Source organism: Acomys minous, assembly GCF_964271855.1.
Source record: "Acomys minous genome assembly, chromosome: 8".
Classification (NCBI taxonomy): domain Eukaryota; kingdom Metazoa; phylum Chordata; class Mammalia; order Rodentia; family Muridae; genus Acomys; species Acomys minous.
In genome coordinates this window covers 111,189,822-111,209,192 of record NC_140489.1, presented here as the reverse complement: position 1 = coordinate 111,209,192, position 19,371 = coordinate 111,189,822, and the positions used below count along the sequence as shown (strand labels likewise).

The window sequence follows — 19,371 nt, the reverse complement described above, 5'->3', positions numbered from 1 at the left end:
ACAGTCATCTGTAGTAAGGTAGGAAGCAGGTATCTTATGTGTATAAGCAGTGTAAGTGGACATACTGTCTTTGGCTCAGTATAGCAGAGAGCAGGAACCATACAGTCATAACAGGACAGCAGAGGAAGACTCAGCTTAGTGGCGTAGCTAAGCATGCTGGCTTCAAGCTTGGCCCTTATAAGTCTGTTAGGACTGCAGGCATGGCACAGCTACTTATTTTTCTTTATGCCTCAGTTTCTTGTCTATAAAGTCTGCATAGTAGTAGTGACTTTCTCCTACATCCAAACAAGCTGATATATATGAGAAGAACTCAGGGCAGTGCTCGGCATGTAGCAAGCAGTCAGTGAGTATCAGAAGCCATTAAGATTTGAATAGTTTCTAGTAAGCTGTTTAAGAGGGATAAGAAGTTAGATAGCCACAATGTGCAGACCTCCTCAGAGATGTTCCTTTCTGCAGAGGGTGGTAGTTAACACAGAAAATGACAACAGAGTAAGTTTCTATGGCGTGCTCAGCTGCAAATGAGACAGCCATATCATACCTCCTCTCCCCAAGGCTCAGGACCCCTGTGAACGCAGGCACAAAGACTGTAAGAGCCAGAGTTGAGGACCGGAGTGAAACGGTCTCTTTGGGACAGAACAAGACAGCTGTGCTCATCAACTCAGCAGCTATAGCTACCTGCAAAATCAAGCCAGTCACCACTGCAGAGGGGAGGGACTCAGAAGCCCCTGTTCTACCTGAGGGCTTCTGGGGAGAGAACGTTGATCTTCTTTCAGGATGAGGCTCCTAGTCAACCGTACACCGTGACCCCATACCCAGGAATTTATGAGCGGCACCAATGGGACTCTGGGTTATTTTTAAATTTGGGGGTGGGGGTGAGATCAAGGCAGGGTTAGGGGGAAGAAGGGAGTGAAATGATCAAAATACATTGTATGCATCTATAAAATGCTCAAAAAGAATAAAAATATTTGAAAACATATGAAGTGTTTAATATGTTCAGCTGGTTTCAGTAAAGTTTTATATGGCAACAGCAGTACAGATCTGTTTACAATCCATGCCCTTTCAACTGGAACTTAAAAGAAATATACACACATTTGAGATGTTAGTGGGTGTATCTCATGGTGGATATTTCAGTAAGTAGTCTGTGGGTAACCAAATAGCCATTTGGGGGAAAAATTATTATAACATAAATCACACTTCACATGTAACAAAACTAAATAAATCAAAGACTTAAACAGTTTCAGGTTAAACCCGTAGAAGAAACGTTGGAACAGTGATTTTTATAAAGACTCCTTGTTGGGGATGGGAGATAAATGAACCAATCTCATGAAAGAAATTCTGTATTTGGCAAACCAAAAACAAGACAAATGACAAATTGGGAAAACATTTCACCTCATACTTTAAGTAAGAGCTAATCAAGAATATGTGAATAAAGCCAACAAATTGATAGTAAAAAAAAAAAAAAGGCCACTGTACAGTTTTTAAAAAGCAAATTAATATGAAAAGAGAGATCACAGAAAAGGAAATAAAATTACTTTTGTACATAAAGTGTGGTTTTGTTTATAATAAAAGGATTATCACCTTCGACTTGCATTGACATAATAGGTGTTTTTTCTTTCTTTCTTTTTGGTACATCAAAAAGTTTAGTAGGGTCTAAGTAACGTTTGGATTGTGATCCTTTGGGAGGTCAATTGACCCTTTCACAGGGGTCACCTAAGAAGATCAGAAAACACTGATATTTACAATTCATAACAATAGCAAAATTACAGTTATGAAATAGTAACAAAAATAATTTTATGGTTGGGAGTCACCACAACATGAGGAACTGTAGTAATGGGTCACATCGTTAGGAAGGTTGAAACCACTGAGCTAAGTAGTCACCTCTGTGTTGTAGATAGGACTGTAAATTAGGTCATCTCATTTAACACTACCAAAACCATCTTTTGGTATCTTTTTTAAGTTTTTCTATACTTTTGAGAATTTCATATATGCATACAGTGAAATATCATATCTATTCCATTTGTTCCCATTGCCCCCAACACATCACCCTTTCAACTTCTTGTCTTTCTTGTGTGTGTGATAACCACTAGATCAAGTGAACAAGTACTACCCATAAATACCTGGGCATTTGGCCACAGTGCCCAGGACGTAAGCTGTCAGTGGCCACCTCCTCAAAAAGCAAATGATTCTCTCTCCCCCAGCAACTATCCCCTGCTAGTGGCTCCTTGTTAAGGGGTGAGACCTGAAGATCATCTACTCTGAGCATGCCAGGATTTTGTCTGGCTTGGTCTTGTATAGGTAGCACAGCTGCTGTGAGTACACGATTGCAACTATGTCGTTCCCTGAAATTGGCATTTCACAGCACCCCTCCTCATCCTCTGGCTCTTTCTGCCACCTGTGTAATGTTGCCTAAACCCTAAGGTGGTGATGGGGTAAATATCAATATCCCGTTTAGGACTGAGCGCCGAGTCTTACATTCTCAGTACATTGAACAGTTATGTGTCTCCGCTGACTGTTGACTGCGACAAAAACCCTCTCTCCTAACTTGAGTACAGCCTGGGACTGTCAGCTCTTTGAGCTTGAGGAGTTACAGAAGGCTGGGGCTGGGCTGGGCCATGGTTGGGGCCTGAGATCTTGCCTGCCAGTGTTTGGGGAGTAGCTCTGTTTATCTTTTGACAGCATCTAGAAATTCAGCATATAAGTAAATTGCATAAAACCTAACAACATACTTGGGTTATGTATGGAATGGGAAATGAGTCACTGGGGGACTGATACTTTTTACTAGATTTCCTTTTCATATTTTGAAAAACTTAAACCTCGTTATTTAAGCCCACTCAATAGAGGAATGAATATTAAAAGAAAATTGCCACTATTTTGGAAGGAGTAACTTATTAACTACGTTTTCTGACTTCTGTTTTTAATAGAGAAAGAGGCATTATTGGAGGCTTGACAGCAAATGTCTAACATTATTTCAAAATGAATCTGGTTCAAAATATTATAAGGTAAGGATTTTCCATGTTAAAAAATGTTAAAATGTTATGATATTGTACATTCTAGTTTCAGTAAAATTTTACATGGTTAACTTCATTTTTATGTGAGTGTACTTATTATGACTGCCTAATACAGTGCACAGAGGTTATTGTTAAGTCTTTGGTGAAGCAGCTGCCCTCTACTTCTGTTTCACATACACACATACACCACACACACACACACACACACACACACACACACACAAAGTGAATTGTCTATGTTTTTGGAGTAAACATTAAATAATAATTTAGGCCAATGTATAGACTAGAAAGAATGCTTAACCAACCTTACTGGCTCAGGATTCATTTTCTGTTGTTTTTTTTTTTGTTTTGTTTTGGGGGGGGGGGTTTATGATTTATTTAGTGTTTGTTCTACCTGCATGCATGTCTGTGAGGGTGTTATCCCCTGGAGCTGGAATTACCGACAGTTGTGAGCTGCCATGTGGATGCTGGGAATTGAACCCAGGTCCTCTGGGAGAGCCTGGAGCTCACTGTTTTGGATAGACTAGCTGGCCAGTGAGATCTCTGAGATTTGAGATCCGTCTGTCCCTGCCTGCCACCTGGGACCTGACAGGTCCTCCTACTTGCCTAGCAAGCACTTTATACATTCCCCATGCCCTGAGTCTCTAATACTCCGTGATCTGCCTGTCAGATCTTTTAAGACAGACATTCCCTAATACTTGGCTATGTAATCCATATGCTGTATACTGTGTTGATCTTACTGGCATTCACAAAAATGCTTATCTTTGATTCTTTAGTGTATTTAAAAATAAAAACACAAGGCTAGAGAGATGGCTCAGTGGTTAAGAACACTGTCTATCCAGAGGTCCTGTGTTCAATTCCCAACAACCACATGGTGGTTTATAACCGTCTATACTGGGATCTGATGCCCTCTTCTGGCATGCAGATGTACATGAAGACAGAGCACTCATATATGTAAATTAGATCTTAATAAAGTAATAACAAATATGTATTCATAGTTTTTCAATGCTCAACTTTTTTACTGCAGGAAATTCCACTTTCAGAAATTCTCCGCATATCTTCGCCACAAGATTTCACTAGCATTTCACAAGGCAGTAACCCACACTGTTTTGAAATCATCACTGATACCGTGGTATACTTTGTTGGTGAGAACAATGGGAGCAGCTCTCATAATCCTGTTCTCGCTGCCACTGGAGTCGGACTTGATGTAGCGCAGAGCTGGGAAAAGGCAATCCGCCAGGCCCTCATGCCTGTTACTCCTCAAGCAAGTGTTTGCACTTCTCCAGGCCAAGGAAAAGACCACAGTAAGTAGAAGCTTCTTGGTGGCTTCTCTTTGTTTTAAGCATTTGTAGATATATTTGTGTGGTGTGCTTTTTTTTCTTTGTATTTTGCATTTTTAATGCTTTAGTTTTGTTTTTAATAGCCAATACCATTAGTTAATACTTTTATAGATTTATGTTGGATACCATTCATATATGTATACATCTATTTTATTTTATGCAATTGTTTCATATGTTATGTTAGGCCTAAAACTAAAATCCAAACAAGAAATAAAAGCTCTTTAGGCAGATATGATACATTATGGATGTTAGGGAGTAGCAAAATGCAGTATAAAGATAAAATAAGTAATGTTTTACTGTAGACCTAGATATGGAAAGCAGAGACTTCATAAAAGAAAAAAATGATTTACAACTCAGACTGCAGTCAAGGGTTGGCTAAGCAGAGATAAATAAAATGGTAGAGGAGGTGGTCCTGCCTTGGTTGGGGAGACTGGTACAATCAGAAGGATGAAGGTAGTGATCCGTACATCTGTGATGCTCAGTATGACCTGAGGAATGGGGGGTAGATGGATGATTAGCAGTGTTTAAGTCCTGGGGAGTTTTAGACAGAATTAGCACTTAATCAAAACTAAGAACTCTTTCTCCAGAAATAATAGAGACATATGTGCATACATTTTACTTTAATTTCCAAAGGCTTAGTTAAAAGTCTCTGAGGCAGAATCCTAGCGGGAAGAGGGAAGATCATGGAGAGTTAGACACAGTGCTGTTGCTCATGTTTCTATGTGATCTTGGACTCCAGAGTTCCTTCATCTAAAGTGGGAAGGAGAGTAAATGCATGTAATGTACTTGACATGGTACCTGAAACTTAAGTGGCAGTCCCGTTTTGTTGCTGTGGCTGGCTGTACAACAACCAGTATGGAACGGATGGAATTAAAGTGGGATGGATCTGAATAAAGGAAGCCATTGAAAGAAAATAAAAAGATGAAACTAGGAAACAAAACACTTGAAAGGCAATGCCAGGCCCGGTCATTCTGTTGGTGTGCCTTTTCTTGATCATTATTTAAATGTCCAAAGTACTTACAGGGTGAGCTGGTATGCTCCTCTAATTCCAGAACCCCTGGAGGTGGAGGGAGGTGGGTATCTTGAGTTTAAGGCAACATGGCCTTCATAGAGAGTTCCAGGCCAGCCTGGGTTACATAGTGAGACTGTGTCCCTAAAAAAATAGAAAATTTGAATTACTTAATATAATTTTGAGTTGGCTTAATGTTTTTAAATAGAATTCCTTTCTCCGATGAATATAAGAGGAGACTATCAGGTCCTTTTCTGTTATTCTCTGCTCACTTGAGACAGTCTCTCACGAAAACAGGGGCTAGCCATCCCACTCTGGCCAGTAAGCTCCCATAATCCTCCTGTCTCTGCATCTTACAGAGCTGTATATGGCCACACTTGGCTTTTTTACATAAGTGCTGGGGATTGAACTCAGATCCAACCCTCTTGCCCACCGAGCCACCCCCAACCTGTGCTACTGTTTAAGATGAAGAATTTGCTTATATTAGTGAGTCTTACTTTTTGAATATGTAGAGTTGTAACAGAAGCTTCATATTTTGTTTCTTTGAGTTGTCTTAAAGGTATTTTGATCTTTAATAACTGTTCTGCTTTATTTCTTTTTTTTCTTATTAGTTTCTTTGTTTACCCCAGTAATTCATCAAAATTTTGTAGACATGTGTCATTTGAATTGAGGAAGCCCTTGAGACATATGAAAAGTCCATCCCCGTCCCAGCCCTGTCTCTGCCTCAGGAAGCTACTGTTAGTAATTTGATATAGATGTCTTAGCTGAGGGAGAACCGAGAGCCCTAACCAACTGCTACATTGTTTTATTTTTCCTTTTACAAAAAATAGGGTCATATACTCTGGAATCTTTTACATAAACTTCTTTTACCTACTCCCTAATATATAAAAGGTATATTTCAGTACCACTGTTTAAATTTATCTAATTTAAACTTAAAAGTTATGAGTGCTTTTTAAAAAACTGTACATGGGTGTTTTGCCTGTAAGCATGTCCATGCATCACGTATGTGAATGATGCCCTTGGAGCCAGAAGAGTATGTCGTGTCCCCTAGGACTAGAGTTACAGATGGTTGGGTACTGGAACTCAAACCCAGGTCCTCTACAAGAATGGCCAGTATTCTTAACCTCTGAGCGATGTGTCCTGGCACATGCCTTTTATGGTTTAAAACAATATAAGCAGCATATAGATATAAATACTACAGTCTTCACTTCCCAGCCTACGTCACTCACTCATCAGAAGTAACATTTTTAGTTTTAATTCAGACACTCCTACTCTACAACTTGTTTGTTTGTTTGTTTGTTTTTCTTTTGCTCCTGGCAGTGCTGGTAATTGAATCCAGGGCCTCAAACTTCATACATACCAGGCAGATGCTCTAATACTGAGCCATGCCAACAGCTGCCCTTAGGAAGACATCATGGCTAATTTCCTGACTCAGTAGTCACAGTTCTATGTTGTTGATTAGCTAGAGTATTATTTTGGGTAGATGTGTCATATTTTATTTACTCAGCTTTTGTTGATGAATTAGTATTATATATACACCATTTTAATATATTGTCTATATTGATATAAATTTTAATCTTGATAAGCTATGGATTTTCATGTCAGTAAATAATGTTAAGACATGTGGTAACAATTTTGTGTTTTTCTCATATTTCATTCTTATGTTTTACAGAAGATCTGGCTACCAGTATCTCCGTATCTAACTGTCAGGTTCAGGAGAATGTGGTAAGTAATAATTCTATCCCTTATGTGCAGACCGGATAATTAAAATAGGGGAATGAGTGTGAAAATCTTACCACACGTACTGAGCAGTTGCTAAGCTAAGACACTAAGCTAAACTTCATAGTGATGCTGTCCCTAAGCAGTTCTGCTTTAAGAGAGAAGCTAAGGTAGATTTTGCTTCATCATAAAAATGGGAATTTCTTCACTTCAGAGGGTGGCGTGAGAATATTGCCCAGTGATCTACAGAGGGAGCTTTTTACAGAGCAGTACACCTGAGTGCAGCTCCTTTTCCTGTAAAGGGCCAGATGCTAAACAGTTACGTGGCAGGGAACCTGGCTTTCCAACTGTGGCAAATACCTACACAAGAGTGAGCATGACTGTTGTAATAACTTCGTGGCCACTGGAATTTGAATTTCAAGTAATATTCACATATCACAAATTATTCCTTTGATTTGTCCAGTCATTTTAAGAACTTAACCACCATGGATCAAGAGCCCTAGAGAGAGCCAAGGCCACACTTTGCCACCTTTTGAATCAGATTGAAAGAAACAAATGAATATACTAGAAAATTTTTCTGTATTGTTCTCTGATAAAAATATCTCATTCACCTGGAGTTTCAAGTGATTACAGTTTTCTAACATCAGTTTGGGGCTTGCTAAGATTGAACAGAGCATGAGTGTCAGGAAGAGACAGCAAGCTCCAGGAGTTATAACCCTGTGTCTCGTGTCTTGGTGATGGCTAAAAGAGATTCCATATTGAGGAAAGAAAGGGGAATCCCAGGAGCATGGTAGGAAACCTCTACATGACCCATGACGCCGTGGCTAAGGAGAAGAAAGATTCCACTTTGGCCTCAACTATCTTGAAAAGCCCATGTCTAATTTGATTCGAACCAAAATGTGGTCACTTAAATTAAAATATGATTGAGATTGATAAGCATATACCCATGATTCTTACAACCTTTAAGGTCTTCATTACAACTTAACATGTATGTCTGGCACAACACACTCTGGGATTTAGGTCTCTTATTTTCTGTGTAGGTCTAAGTGCACATGTATACGGAAAACTCAGGCATCATTCCTGCTGAGCACTTTCCACGTGGTGGGGGGAGGGGGGTTTGGGGCGCACTAAGTAGTGTAGGCACACTCATTTACCAGCATATCTCATCTCCCTGCACGGGAATTAGAGAGATGCAACATGCATATCTTTTTAAAGTAGGTTCTGGACTCAATCTGAGGTCCTTGTACAGCAAGCACTTTACCAGCTGAGCTGTAACCCTAGCCTGGGGGGGTTGTGGTGGTTGTTGTTGTAAGTCCAGATAGCGGTCTCTATTTTGGTAAAACTTTGTTTTTATTATTTTCTTAATTCTTTTTATAGATCACTACTAAATATGATATTTGTTTTCAATTGAAAACATTTTTCTTATGGTTTTTTACATTTTTTATTTGTTTTTTATTTATGTATTTATTTTATGTATGAGTGCTCTATCTGCATGTACACCTGCATGCCAGAAGAGGCCATTAGAGGATAGAGACGGTTGTGAGCCACCATGTGGTTGCTGAGGATTGAACTCAGGACCTCTGGATAAGTAGACAGTGCTCTTAACTGCTGAGCCATCTCTCCAGCCCTATTTGTTTTTTATTTTATTTTTGAGGCAGATTTTACTGTGTAGACCAGGGTGGCCTTGAACTCGCAGATGTGCCTGTGTCTGCCTGGGCGGAGTGCTAGGATTAATGGTATATGCTACCACATCCAGCTCCTCCTAAAGGTCTCCTTAAATAATAAGTTATATTTGCATATTCAATCATCATATAAGATCGGGCTATGAAGCCCGTGCTTCATGAAATATTTTGTGCTTTATAAAATTTTTCGACTCTGACATGAAAATTAAACTGTGTGTAGTATTTGAGTTAGAGACACTGCCAGTGTTAAGTGGAGAAAGCTGCCCTTGCTTGCTTTCTTGACAGGATATCAGCAGCGTTTACCAGATCTTTGCAGACGAGGTACTCGGTTCTGGCCAGTTCGGCATTGTTTATGGAGGTAAGCGATTATAGCCTTTTCTATACATATTTTCTAAAGTGAAAATTTGAGGACAGCTGGCATTCTTTTAGTTCACAGTTCTGTCAAGTGTCCTTTTTCTCTAAGGCTGGTTTGCATCCTCTCAATAAATTCCTTTCGCTAAGACCAAGTTTCCCTTCATTTCAGTTCCAAAATTCTAGTAGTAACAGAATCAGGAAATTATTTTACAGTGGTCTTTATCTCTTCTTGTAGCTCATACATACAGACGTGTTTGTGTTGGGTGTGTGGACTGGCCATGGAGTGTGCTTCCCACTAGTTTCCAATGCAAAGGCAGCGGTCACCTTCAGTGACTGGATATTCTACCAGGTCAGAACACCTGGACCCTATTCTGCTCTGTGCTTAAGAATACTGATGAAACCTATTTTGCTTCTGCGTCTCAAAATCTTTTTTTTTTCTTTCTTTCTTTCTTTTTTGGTTATTTGAGACAGGGTTTCTTTACGTAGCCCTGGCTGTCCCAGTCTTGTCTGTAGACCAGGCTGGCTTCGAACTCACAGAGATCTGCCTGTGTCTGCCTCCTGAGTGCTAGGCTTAAAGGTGTGTACCACCACACCCCAGCTTGTGTCTCAAAATCTTGCCATCTGCTTATTGAAAGTGATAAAGTGAATTGCACTCCTCATAGACTTACAGGAACTAATTAAAACTCATGTGTATATGAAAGAGTTCCATATGCTATAATCCATAGACTTACAGGAATTAATTAAAACTCATGTGTATATGAAAGAGTTCCATATGCTGTAATCCAAGACAGAATGCCAAGCCCTTGCTTCCTTTTTCAGTCCTACCCTTCTTTCATACCACTCTTGGAGTGAACCTTTCAGAAAATCAGCATCTGAGATTATCGTTTGGACGTACAGACTGTGCCGGTTGTTCTTGGAGTAAGCCGGCGCTACAGTGCCTTCTTGTCTATGTAACCTCCATTCCGATTGTAGTTAGTGCTTTATATCTTCCTGTCATACTTGTATGCTTCCGTATTGTACCTCTGCTCCTTCTCCATCCCTTGTTCCTCTAGTGAACATTGGTGTCCAGGCTTATCTGGAGGGCTTTCTCTAATGCAGTGGTTCTCAGCCTTCCTGATGCTGCGACCCCTTAATACAGTTCCTCATGGTGTTGAGAACCCCGGCCATGCAGCTATTTTTGTTGCTACTTCATAACTGTAATTTTGCTACTGTTAAGAATCATAATGTAATTATCTGGTATGCAGGTGGTCTTAAGTGACCCTATGAAAGGGTCATTGGACAGCGCCCAAAGGGTTGTGACCTGCAAACAAGTTAAGAACCACTGCTCTAATGTGTTTTCTTCCTGTCCTGTCTCTCCACTAACAAGCAGATTGTGCCTCCTTGGTGCTCCTGCGACATGATAGGCATCCTCCTGCCACAGCGCCTGTAACTCTTTGTGGTTCTCTCATCTTCCTACTGAACTGCCAGGGACGCCTTAGAGGTGTCTGTGTTTTCTTGTATTCCAAGTATGTGTTGCTGTGCTTCACCCAGAACACGTGTAGGTTTTACACACGCATGGTATCTGTGGTTTGCAGCTACTTCAGATGTGTTCGCTTTACCTCTGGAAGACCTCTTACGAAAAGAGACCGTGGTCTGAAGTACTGCTGGCGTCTTACCAGACACACTCTGTTTGTCTAGTCTTTTAAAGTAGCCAAATTGTTAGTGTGGTGTCCTCAAAACAGTTGTGAATGATTTTCAAGTTAGTAGATTGGCAGAGAACAAGTCACATGCGTGTTAGATGGAGCTAACAAATAAGTGCACCTGCTGTGGTCACCTCTTAAGCTGGAGCATCTAAACAGGGAGATAATGCTGCCTACTTGTCTTATACCTAGGACATGAAGGTCTGGAGTTTGAGGGTATACTGTAGGTGATCACTCTGCTGACCTGGGGAACCTAGAATAAGATTTACTAGTATAGCATTTCCATCTTGGCAGTCTCTGAAGACTTGGCCATGGCACTTAAAAGCTGTTACTTACCTACCATGGTCTGTTATTTTGCAGCAAGCAGGCTCATGAAGATGTTACGCCATTTCAGGTCATGAAACTGCCTTTGCTTCAGGGCAGTGCTATCAAGGAAAGCATCACATTTCTTTAGAGGGTGGAGAAGAAAATGAGCAAAAGAAAATGCAAGAGTAAAAACACATAATTTCTATCTGTAGACAACTTCCCAATGAAGCTTTCTGTTACATGTGAGCTGCCGTTTTAATTATTTTCCTCTTTAACAGGAAAACACAGAAAGACTGGAAGGGATGTGGCTATTAAAGTAATCGATAAGATGAGATTCCCCACAAAGCAAGAAAGTCAACTGCGGAATGAAGTGGCTATTTTACAGGTAAAAAGTTAAAATGGCTTACATAGGCTTGAATTTTGATTTATGGGATTTTGGATGAGTATTTTAGATGATGCAGACAAGGATAGGTTTGGAGGTTTGTTTTGAACTTTTGAATTTAATGATATAAGTCTTTTTTAAACATTTGAATAATGTTTAAAAGCTTAAAGGAACTGTTATTATTTTATTCTGTAATACCACTTTGTCTAGAACGTTTTTTCCCGAGTGAAACCTCTACAAATAAAGAAAAAATTCAGTTACTTCTGCTGTGTTTTTATGTTATTGTTTTGTTCATCAAATTCTCAGAAATAATGTGAATATACTAATTACCATAAAACTAAACATTGTAAAAAGTGTGCCTTTTAACTGTAATGTGGTGTTCTATTAGTTCAGGGTTCTTCATATCGCATTACTTCATTAAAAGTTTGGTGGTGTTTACTTTGTTTGGTTGGGATTTTTATTGTTCTGGTTTTATTGAGCCAAGGTTTATTGTGTAGCCCAAGATAATCTCATCTCATGGTGATTCCAGCTTTAAGTCCCTGAGTTCTGGATTGCAGGTGTCACCTATTAAAGTCTATTTTACAGTTGTTAGCAAAATGTAAATCACATAAAATAAAGTGCTATGGTTTTCTTTCAATCTAATGTTTTTATCTCTTTTGGAAGTTACTGTCAAGAAGATAAAAATTTAGCTTGATTGTATCTTCTGAGTGTTGTAAATAATAATAATATACAAATACCCATTAGTTCATCGTATGGCTTTTGCGTGCTATTTAAGAAATATCCATGTAATAGTTAATGTTCTTAGCCCTCCATCTATTTCTGTGAGAGTGGTACAGCTGACTGCACCTAGGATTCTTAGACAGAAAGCAGTGTTTAAGCAAAGGTCACTGACCCATGTTTTAGCCTTACTATGGCTGGCAAATAACAATCACTTCATGTTTTCAGAGGAATGACAAAAGTTTCTGATCTGTTGGCCCCCAGGTTCATATGAAGCCTACTTCCAGCAAAGCTAACTTTATGTAGAATACTAATAGCATTTACATAGGTTCTGTATGTGAGTGTGTTGTTGGTGTTTTCTCATTGAATTTTAAAATCTTGCTGTCCAACTAATATGTAAAACAAACATAAGCATCTTTATCTAAGGATTGATTTGGCTTTGGCTTTGATCACAGACAGAGCCCTAGACTGAGTATTGAACTTCAGAATCTTCAGTTAATAACCACAGTGGATTCTGGTTGTTTGTATACGTGTTACAATTAGGTGTTTTAGGATGTCTCCAGATACACTGTTTCAAAAAAAAAAATTTGGAGGATGGAGAGTGTGTGTGTGTGTGTGTGTGTGTGTGTGTGTGTGTGTGTGTGTCTGTCTGTCTGTCTGTCTGTCTGTCTGTCTGTCTGTCTGTCTGTCTGTCTGTCTATGTCTGTGTCTCTGTCTCTGTAAAATGGTCACTTTAGGTATTCCTTCGCAGTTTGTAAATTCAACAATATTTATATATTTACATGGTTTAAAGATGAACTTTAATATTCCTCAAGTGAGAACTTGTATCACAAATAACTTTGTGAAACAAAATTTTCACATCATACCTTATTTACCTTATTTATTGATATTGATTCTATAGATTTAGTCAGCGAACATTTACATTCTAGCCACTCTTCCAAGTGTACCTTGTCTCTCTCTCTCTGTGTGTGTGTGTGTGTGTGTGTGTGTGTGTGTGTGTGTCTGTCTGTCTGTCTGTCTGTCTGTCTGTCTGTCTGTCTCTGTGTGTGTGTGTGTGTCTCTCTCTGTGTCTCTGTGTGTGTGTGTGTCTGTGTGTGTGTGTGTCTGTCTGTGTGTGTGTGTGTGTCTGTCTGTGTGTGTGTGCGTGTGTGTCTCTGTGTGTGTGTGTGTGTGTCTCTCTGTGTGTGTGTCTCTCTGTGTGTGTGTCTCTGTCTCTGTGTGTGTGTGTGTGTCTATGTCTGTCTCTGTGTGTGTGTGTCTGTCTGTCTCTGTGTGTGTGTGTCTGTGTGTGTGTGTCTCTCTGTCTCTGTGTGTGTGTGTCTGTGTGTGTGTGTGTGTGTGTGTGTGTGTGTCTCTGTCTCTCTCTCTCTCACACACACACACACACACACTCTCTCTCTCTCTCTCTCACACACACACAGAGGGGGGGGGAGGGAGAAGAAAGAAAATACTACAGTAAGTGCGGTGTCAGGTCTGTGTAGGAGGTAGAAGGAGGTGTGTAGTGAAGTGAGCTGCCTGAGCTGAAACACAGAAACGTCTTGGGAAGAAGACAGAGTGGAAGACAGACCGTCTGCCTTCATGACTCTCCTTCCCAGCACACAGCTAGGAAAGAGTACCTGTGGTTTTATCTTATATGCTTTTAGTTTCTTTTCTAAACTTTTTTATTCTTTATTATTATTGCATATATACATGCAAAGTTATAAATACAATCTGCTGGCTTCATTTAGCCTTGCCCATGTGTACATATGTTAGTGCTCACCACTTGGGATTGGAGTTATCTGGGCTCACTCCTGGAGTAGACTGGTCCTCCCCCTCACAGAAGTCAGTGTTTGCCTTTAGCGGTTTATTTATGGGTAGGCCTTTTGAGTTCTCTGCCATCCATGTCAGCATGTCACCTCTTTAGGCAACCATTTTACTGAATTCCACAGATGTAGCTTCTCTGTCCTATATAGACACTATCTCGCCACAGGCTTCCTGGTCTTCTGGCTCTTGCACATATTCTGAACCGTCAGTGTGTTGTGCTGTAGGTGTGTCAGTGCGTGTTGAATACCCTTTGGTCAGTTGATCTCTGCATTTGACTAGTTATGCCTTTCTGTAATGGCCTCTGTCTGATGCAAAAAGAAGCTTCTTTGGGGGGGGGGTGAGAGTAAACTATTTTTTTTCTGTACTGTACTCATGTAATCATTGCAGCATTTTACATGGTTTCATGGTCAGACTAGTTCTCTCCTGAAGTTGACCACCCAAATACCCTGCCACTTCTCTTCAGAATCTGCACCATCCTGGGATTGTAAATCTGGAATGTATGTTTGAAACCCCAGAACGAGTCTTTGTGGTGATGGAAAAACTTCACGGAGATATGTTGGAAATGATTCTGTCCAGTGAAAAAAGTCGACTTCCAGAGCGAATTACCAAATTCATGGTCACACAGGTATTACAACTCTACCTTGAAACTAGTGCAACTAAGATAATTGAACAGCACCCTTTTTATATATTCAGAAACTTAAGGATTGGTAGCCTTAATACAAGTGAAACAGTGATACTTACAGCTACATCTTGATTAAATATAGTGGCGTTTGGAAGTTATTATACAATTCAAGAAGTCTCAGTGGGTTTTAGCTGATTTTCTGGGTTTTAAAAGCCTTTTGAAAGGGTAGGATCACTTTTAAATTTTATTTTTATTTTATTTGTATGAGTGCTTTGCCTGCATGTATGTATGTGTGCAGCATGTGTACATGGTGCCTATGGAGGTCAGAAGAGGTTATAGGAACTGCAGTTCAAACAGTTAAGCTGCCTTGAAGGCACAGGGAACTGAACCCAGCCCTCTGCAAGACGAGCTCTGTGAATCTCTCCAGGCCTTCAGCTAGCATGTGAAGTAGTGACGTTCATTGTGGGGGTTTTCATGCCTGTTTGTCATCATACTTTGCTCTCAGCTGCTCCTCTCAAAACCTTTCTCCTTACAGATACTTGTTGCCTTGAGGAACCTACATTTTAAGAATATTGTGCACTGTGATTTAAAGCCCGAAAATGTGCTGCTTGCATCAGCAGAGCCATTTCCTCAGGTGAGACACTCTCCAGAACCTGATTAAGAACCGTTCTGACTAAGGACGTCTGCACGGTACCCTCCCAAATCAAAGCCCAGCTCTGAGTGCACACCACTGTCGTTTCTAACTGCCAGTTGGAGTCAGCAGCTAAGCCACTAAAATTCAGGCTTTATTATTATATTGCTGCTGTTCATTAAAACTTTTTCAGATTTAAATAAGTCTCAAGGAACAAACTTTTGGAGTGGGGGCAGGGCATGGTTCTAATTATGTATATGTGGCTCACAACCACACATTTTGTTATGCCCTTCAAATATCTGAAGAGGGACGTCACAAGACTCAGCTATGACACTGCATATTTTATTCATAAGACATGTATCATGACATATACTAGAAACAGCAAGCCGCATTTGAGTATGCTCTTCCACCTCCAGGAGCTGTTTGCACTGTGGCTCTGTAGACACTACATCCCTTCTCTCTTGGTTTACAGTAATACTTTTCCTAAGTCGAGTCAGTCAGATCACTTCTTCTCAGAAGTACTTGGCATTTGCCTGTTAGGCATACCTATAATGATTAATAACCAAATCTAACATAATCTAAAATGATGCAGCAAGAGAAGTGTCCTGGCCTCAGCCCAGCCTGTCACACTTCCTGAGCAGTCTTCCTGAGGAGAACACGGTAGTGGTTATGGTGACCTTATTCAACCCTAAACCATCTGGAGTGACTAGGTCCATCAGCATAGAAAGTACTCAGTCCTCATAGCTTTTCTACTGGTCACGTTATCATCTATAAGCCCTGTTTTACTTACCTGATAATATGTAGCACCCTTGGCAGTAGATAGTTTAAGTAAAATGAAGGATGCTTTGAAATATTGTAGCTTATTTTTCAGGCAGCAGAACATGTATTGAGTCCTTTTGTGTGTCTAGACTCTGAGAGGCCCCTGAGGGTTCAAAACTGAAACACAGTTCTTACATACAGAGCCTAGAAGATCAGCACCCTCCATCCATCTCATCAAAACTGCAGAGCAGCGTGCTTGCTCCGTGAGTTGGACAGGTTACATTCTGGAAGAGAAAGTGCAAATCTTTTTTTTAAATAAGTGCTAGGATAGCTCTTCATCCTACTGTAGTATCACAGAGCTGCAAATGTCTCTGTCTGCCTCTGGGGAAGTGGTATTTCAGTTTCCCCGTCTACAGCTGTTTTGTGTATAGTCAGGACCTCTGGTTAAGTGCATTGAGCATATCTAGGGACAGGTATTGATTCATAATTGATAAGTTTTACATATTCAATTCCTAGGTGAAGTTGTGTGACTTTGGGTTTGCCCGCATCATTGGTGAGAAGTCGTTCCGGAGGTCAGTGGTGGGAACTCCAGCCTACTTGGCCCCCGAGGTTCTCAGGAGCAAAGGTTACAACCGATCTCTAGACATGTGGTCAGTGGGCGTCATCGTCTATGTGAGCCTCAGCGGCACGTTTCCGTTCAATGAAGATGAAGACATAAATGACCAGATCCAAAATGCTGCGTTTATGTACCCACCGAACCCATGGCGAGAGATCTCCAGTGAAGGTAAAAATGAATTAATTACAGATTCACACCGTAAGTCTAAAATCTTTGTGATCACAAATAATCTTGTCTCTGTCTCCCTCACTCGTTGCCAGTCTTTGAGCACTCTATTGTATTGTCATCGTTGTTACTGTTGTTGTCATCGTCATCTTCTTATTTTTGGCATAGGGCTCACTTTGTGGCTCTGACTGGCCTCAGACTGCCTGCCACTGCCTTCCAAGTACCAAGTAAAGATGTGCAACACTTTGCAAGGCCGAGCACTCTACTGTTAAACTGTTTTCTTTGTCTCTATTTTTCTTACATTTTTTAGAGATGGCGGTAACTCAGGCCCCAGCAGCCTCCTCCAGAAACTACTTTAGCACCTTCTCACCTGTGCTGCCACTAGTCTCTTCTCTAGTTAATAGTCACTGCCACTAGATCATGTGCAGGGAGCAGTTGTTTCACCCATTCGGCTTCCCTTTAACCGCAGCAGGTGTAGGCTTCTGGGACGGCCCTTGCTGAGCACCCTTCAGCCTCACCTCCTGCTTCTTACACAAACTTAGTTGCATGACCTTTCTGAAACTCTTTTCTGCATCTTGCTTAGGTGTCCTGCCAACAACCCCTCCTCCTCACTACTACAATCCTTCAAAGACCTGTGTGAATACCCCTCCTGCAAGCTATTCAGATCTACTTATGCTATAACAGTTGGACATTTTTTTCTTAAGGATATGGTTTGATGATTATCCCAATCTTCAGAACAGCACTGTAAACTCCTTGACTAGACAATTTTAGTTCATGCACTTACACCAAGAATGAGCTTTTCTATCTGCAGCTCCTGTCTTCAGTCCTGATCGCTTACCGGGAAGCTTCCTGCCACAGTTTTTAGTTTGTTATGCATGTCAAGCATGAGCCAGGGCCCTCGGCATACTAGTATGCCACTGGTATGTGTACGGCTCCCAGTAGCATGGAGGTTTCAGAGCTTTATACAAGACCTTTCCTCAGGGAAGAGGAATGGAGTTGGTATTCTTTAAATAGCGGTGGAAGATGCCAACCTTGGTAAACGGTCCCTTAGATACGGTAGAAGGACCGAGGACTATCACAGGCAGGTCTAGCCAGCCCTCAGAATGAATAGGTCTTCTCCCTTCCCCATGCCTGCTGGGCCAGATGACAGCTTGAGAAGTAGCCTGCTAAACTGAGAGGACTGTCAGGAGCAGCAGTCTGCCAGCGTCACCTATAACAGAAGGCTGAGGTCCACTAGGAGGTTGTGATCTTCAACGCTGTCTCAGAGATCTAAAGGCAGTGTGGCCCACAGGCCGCTCCTGTCATCCGCCTGACCGTTCCTGACCCTCACTCAGAAGGTGAAACGTTCCTGAAATTGATGCAGATAGTGAACACTGTCGAGAGAATAGGTTTGGGTTTGAAAATTTTGAAACACGGAAGCTAATAACGTACTTAGGGAAAGAAAGCCTTAGCAGGTTGGGACGAGGCTTTCATGTCATTATTCCAAACGTGTCTTCTAGCCTGTGGTCAGTATGGACTTTAGTGACTGCAGTGCTTCAGTTTCTCTAAACAGCTGAGGAAATGTGCTGAGTTGTCACTATAGATACCAAATCACCCGACCCTGTTTGCTAAAACCTGCACAGTGTGAACTTTTGTTATTGTCACTACTTCATTCCAACTGTATTTAATGAAGAGGAGTGACTTCTGCCACCTTCTCAGACCAAGTCAGGGAGGAGAGAGCATTGCAGTGTCAGTGGAAATTACCTGGAGCCAGAGCCTGCTCTGTTCACCCTCAAATAGCAGTAGTGAATACTTAGCACCTGTACACTAAGCACACTCTAGGCTTTTATAGTAAGCTCATTTCATCTTCTTGGCAATTACAGTGTGAGGATGAGGAAATCAAGGGACTGCATAGTTTAGAAACAGTTCGTGTCACACTGTGGTATGGCACACATGAGCTGAGCCATCTGGCTCAGTGTACCCGTGTAACCCGCACTCTGCCTGCCTCCTTAGTAACATAAAAGGTCGGCGTCCATCTTTACTGCAGGAAGCATTCATGGTCACTTGGGTATGCTAAGTTCTAAATGCTAAAGAAGCAGAAATCCCTCCATGCCGTCTTTACGTGGATCAAACTGCCCTCCTGCAGGTAGGGTCACAGTTTGGGTTCCATACCCCTAAACTCATGTATCTAATTTTGCCTTTTCATCTAGCAATTGATTTGATAAACAACTTGCTTCAAGTGAAGATGAGAAAACGTTACAGTGTTGACAAATCTCTTAGTCATCCTTGGCTACAGGTAAAAAAAAAGTATTCTGCATCTTAGCCTCCTGTGAGCTTGTCTTTGCTAGTGAACCCACTGTAAGAGCAGTGGGTTCAGCACATTTCTTGGGATAACCTAGGCCCTGTTGAGTCATTACCTGTGCTGTGACTCCAGCCTCTGGAAGTTGTGCAGCCGGTCACTCAGGTCCGTATTGTCAGGCAGTGTTAAGGTTGTCACTGTTCAATATATTTTATTTTAAATGCTCTCTAAAAGGTTTGTTTGTGTTTGGTCTGATTCATCTGTGAGTTATTACAGAGATTTGTCCCAAGACAGAAATCCA

At 40.9% G+C, this 19,371-nt stretch overlaps 1 protein-coding gene across 1 annotated transcript in view; it reads left to right on the top strand.

Annotated features, from left to right (window-relative positions):
- Positions 1–19,371, top strand: part of PRKD3 (protein kinase D3) — a 68,868-nt gene that overhangs the window by 44,919 nt on the left and 4,578 nt on the right. Inside the window, exons 10-18 of the mRNA XM_084793270.1 lie at positions 2,922–2,999; positions 4,036–4,312; positions 7,030–7,082; positions 9,044–9,116; positions 11,376–11,482; positions 14,463–14,624; positions 15,157–15,255; positions 16,528–16,795; positions 18,982–19,067. Of these exons, the coding sequence (XP_084649396.1) occupies positions 2,922–2,999; positions 4,036–4,312; positions 7,030–7,082; positions 9,044–9,116; positions 11,376–11,482; positions 14,463–14,624; positions 15,157–15,255; positions 16,528–16,795; positions 18,982–19,067 (1,203 nt within the window). The remainder of the gene's footprint in view (positions 1–2,921; positions 3,000–4,035; positions 4,313–7,029; positions 7,083–9,043; positions 9,117–11,375; positions 11,483–14,462; positions 14,625–15,156; positions 15,256–16,527; positions 16,796–18,981; positions 19,068–19,371) is intronic.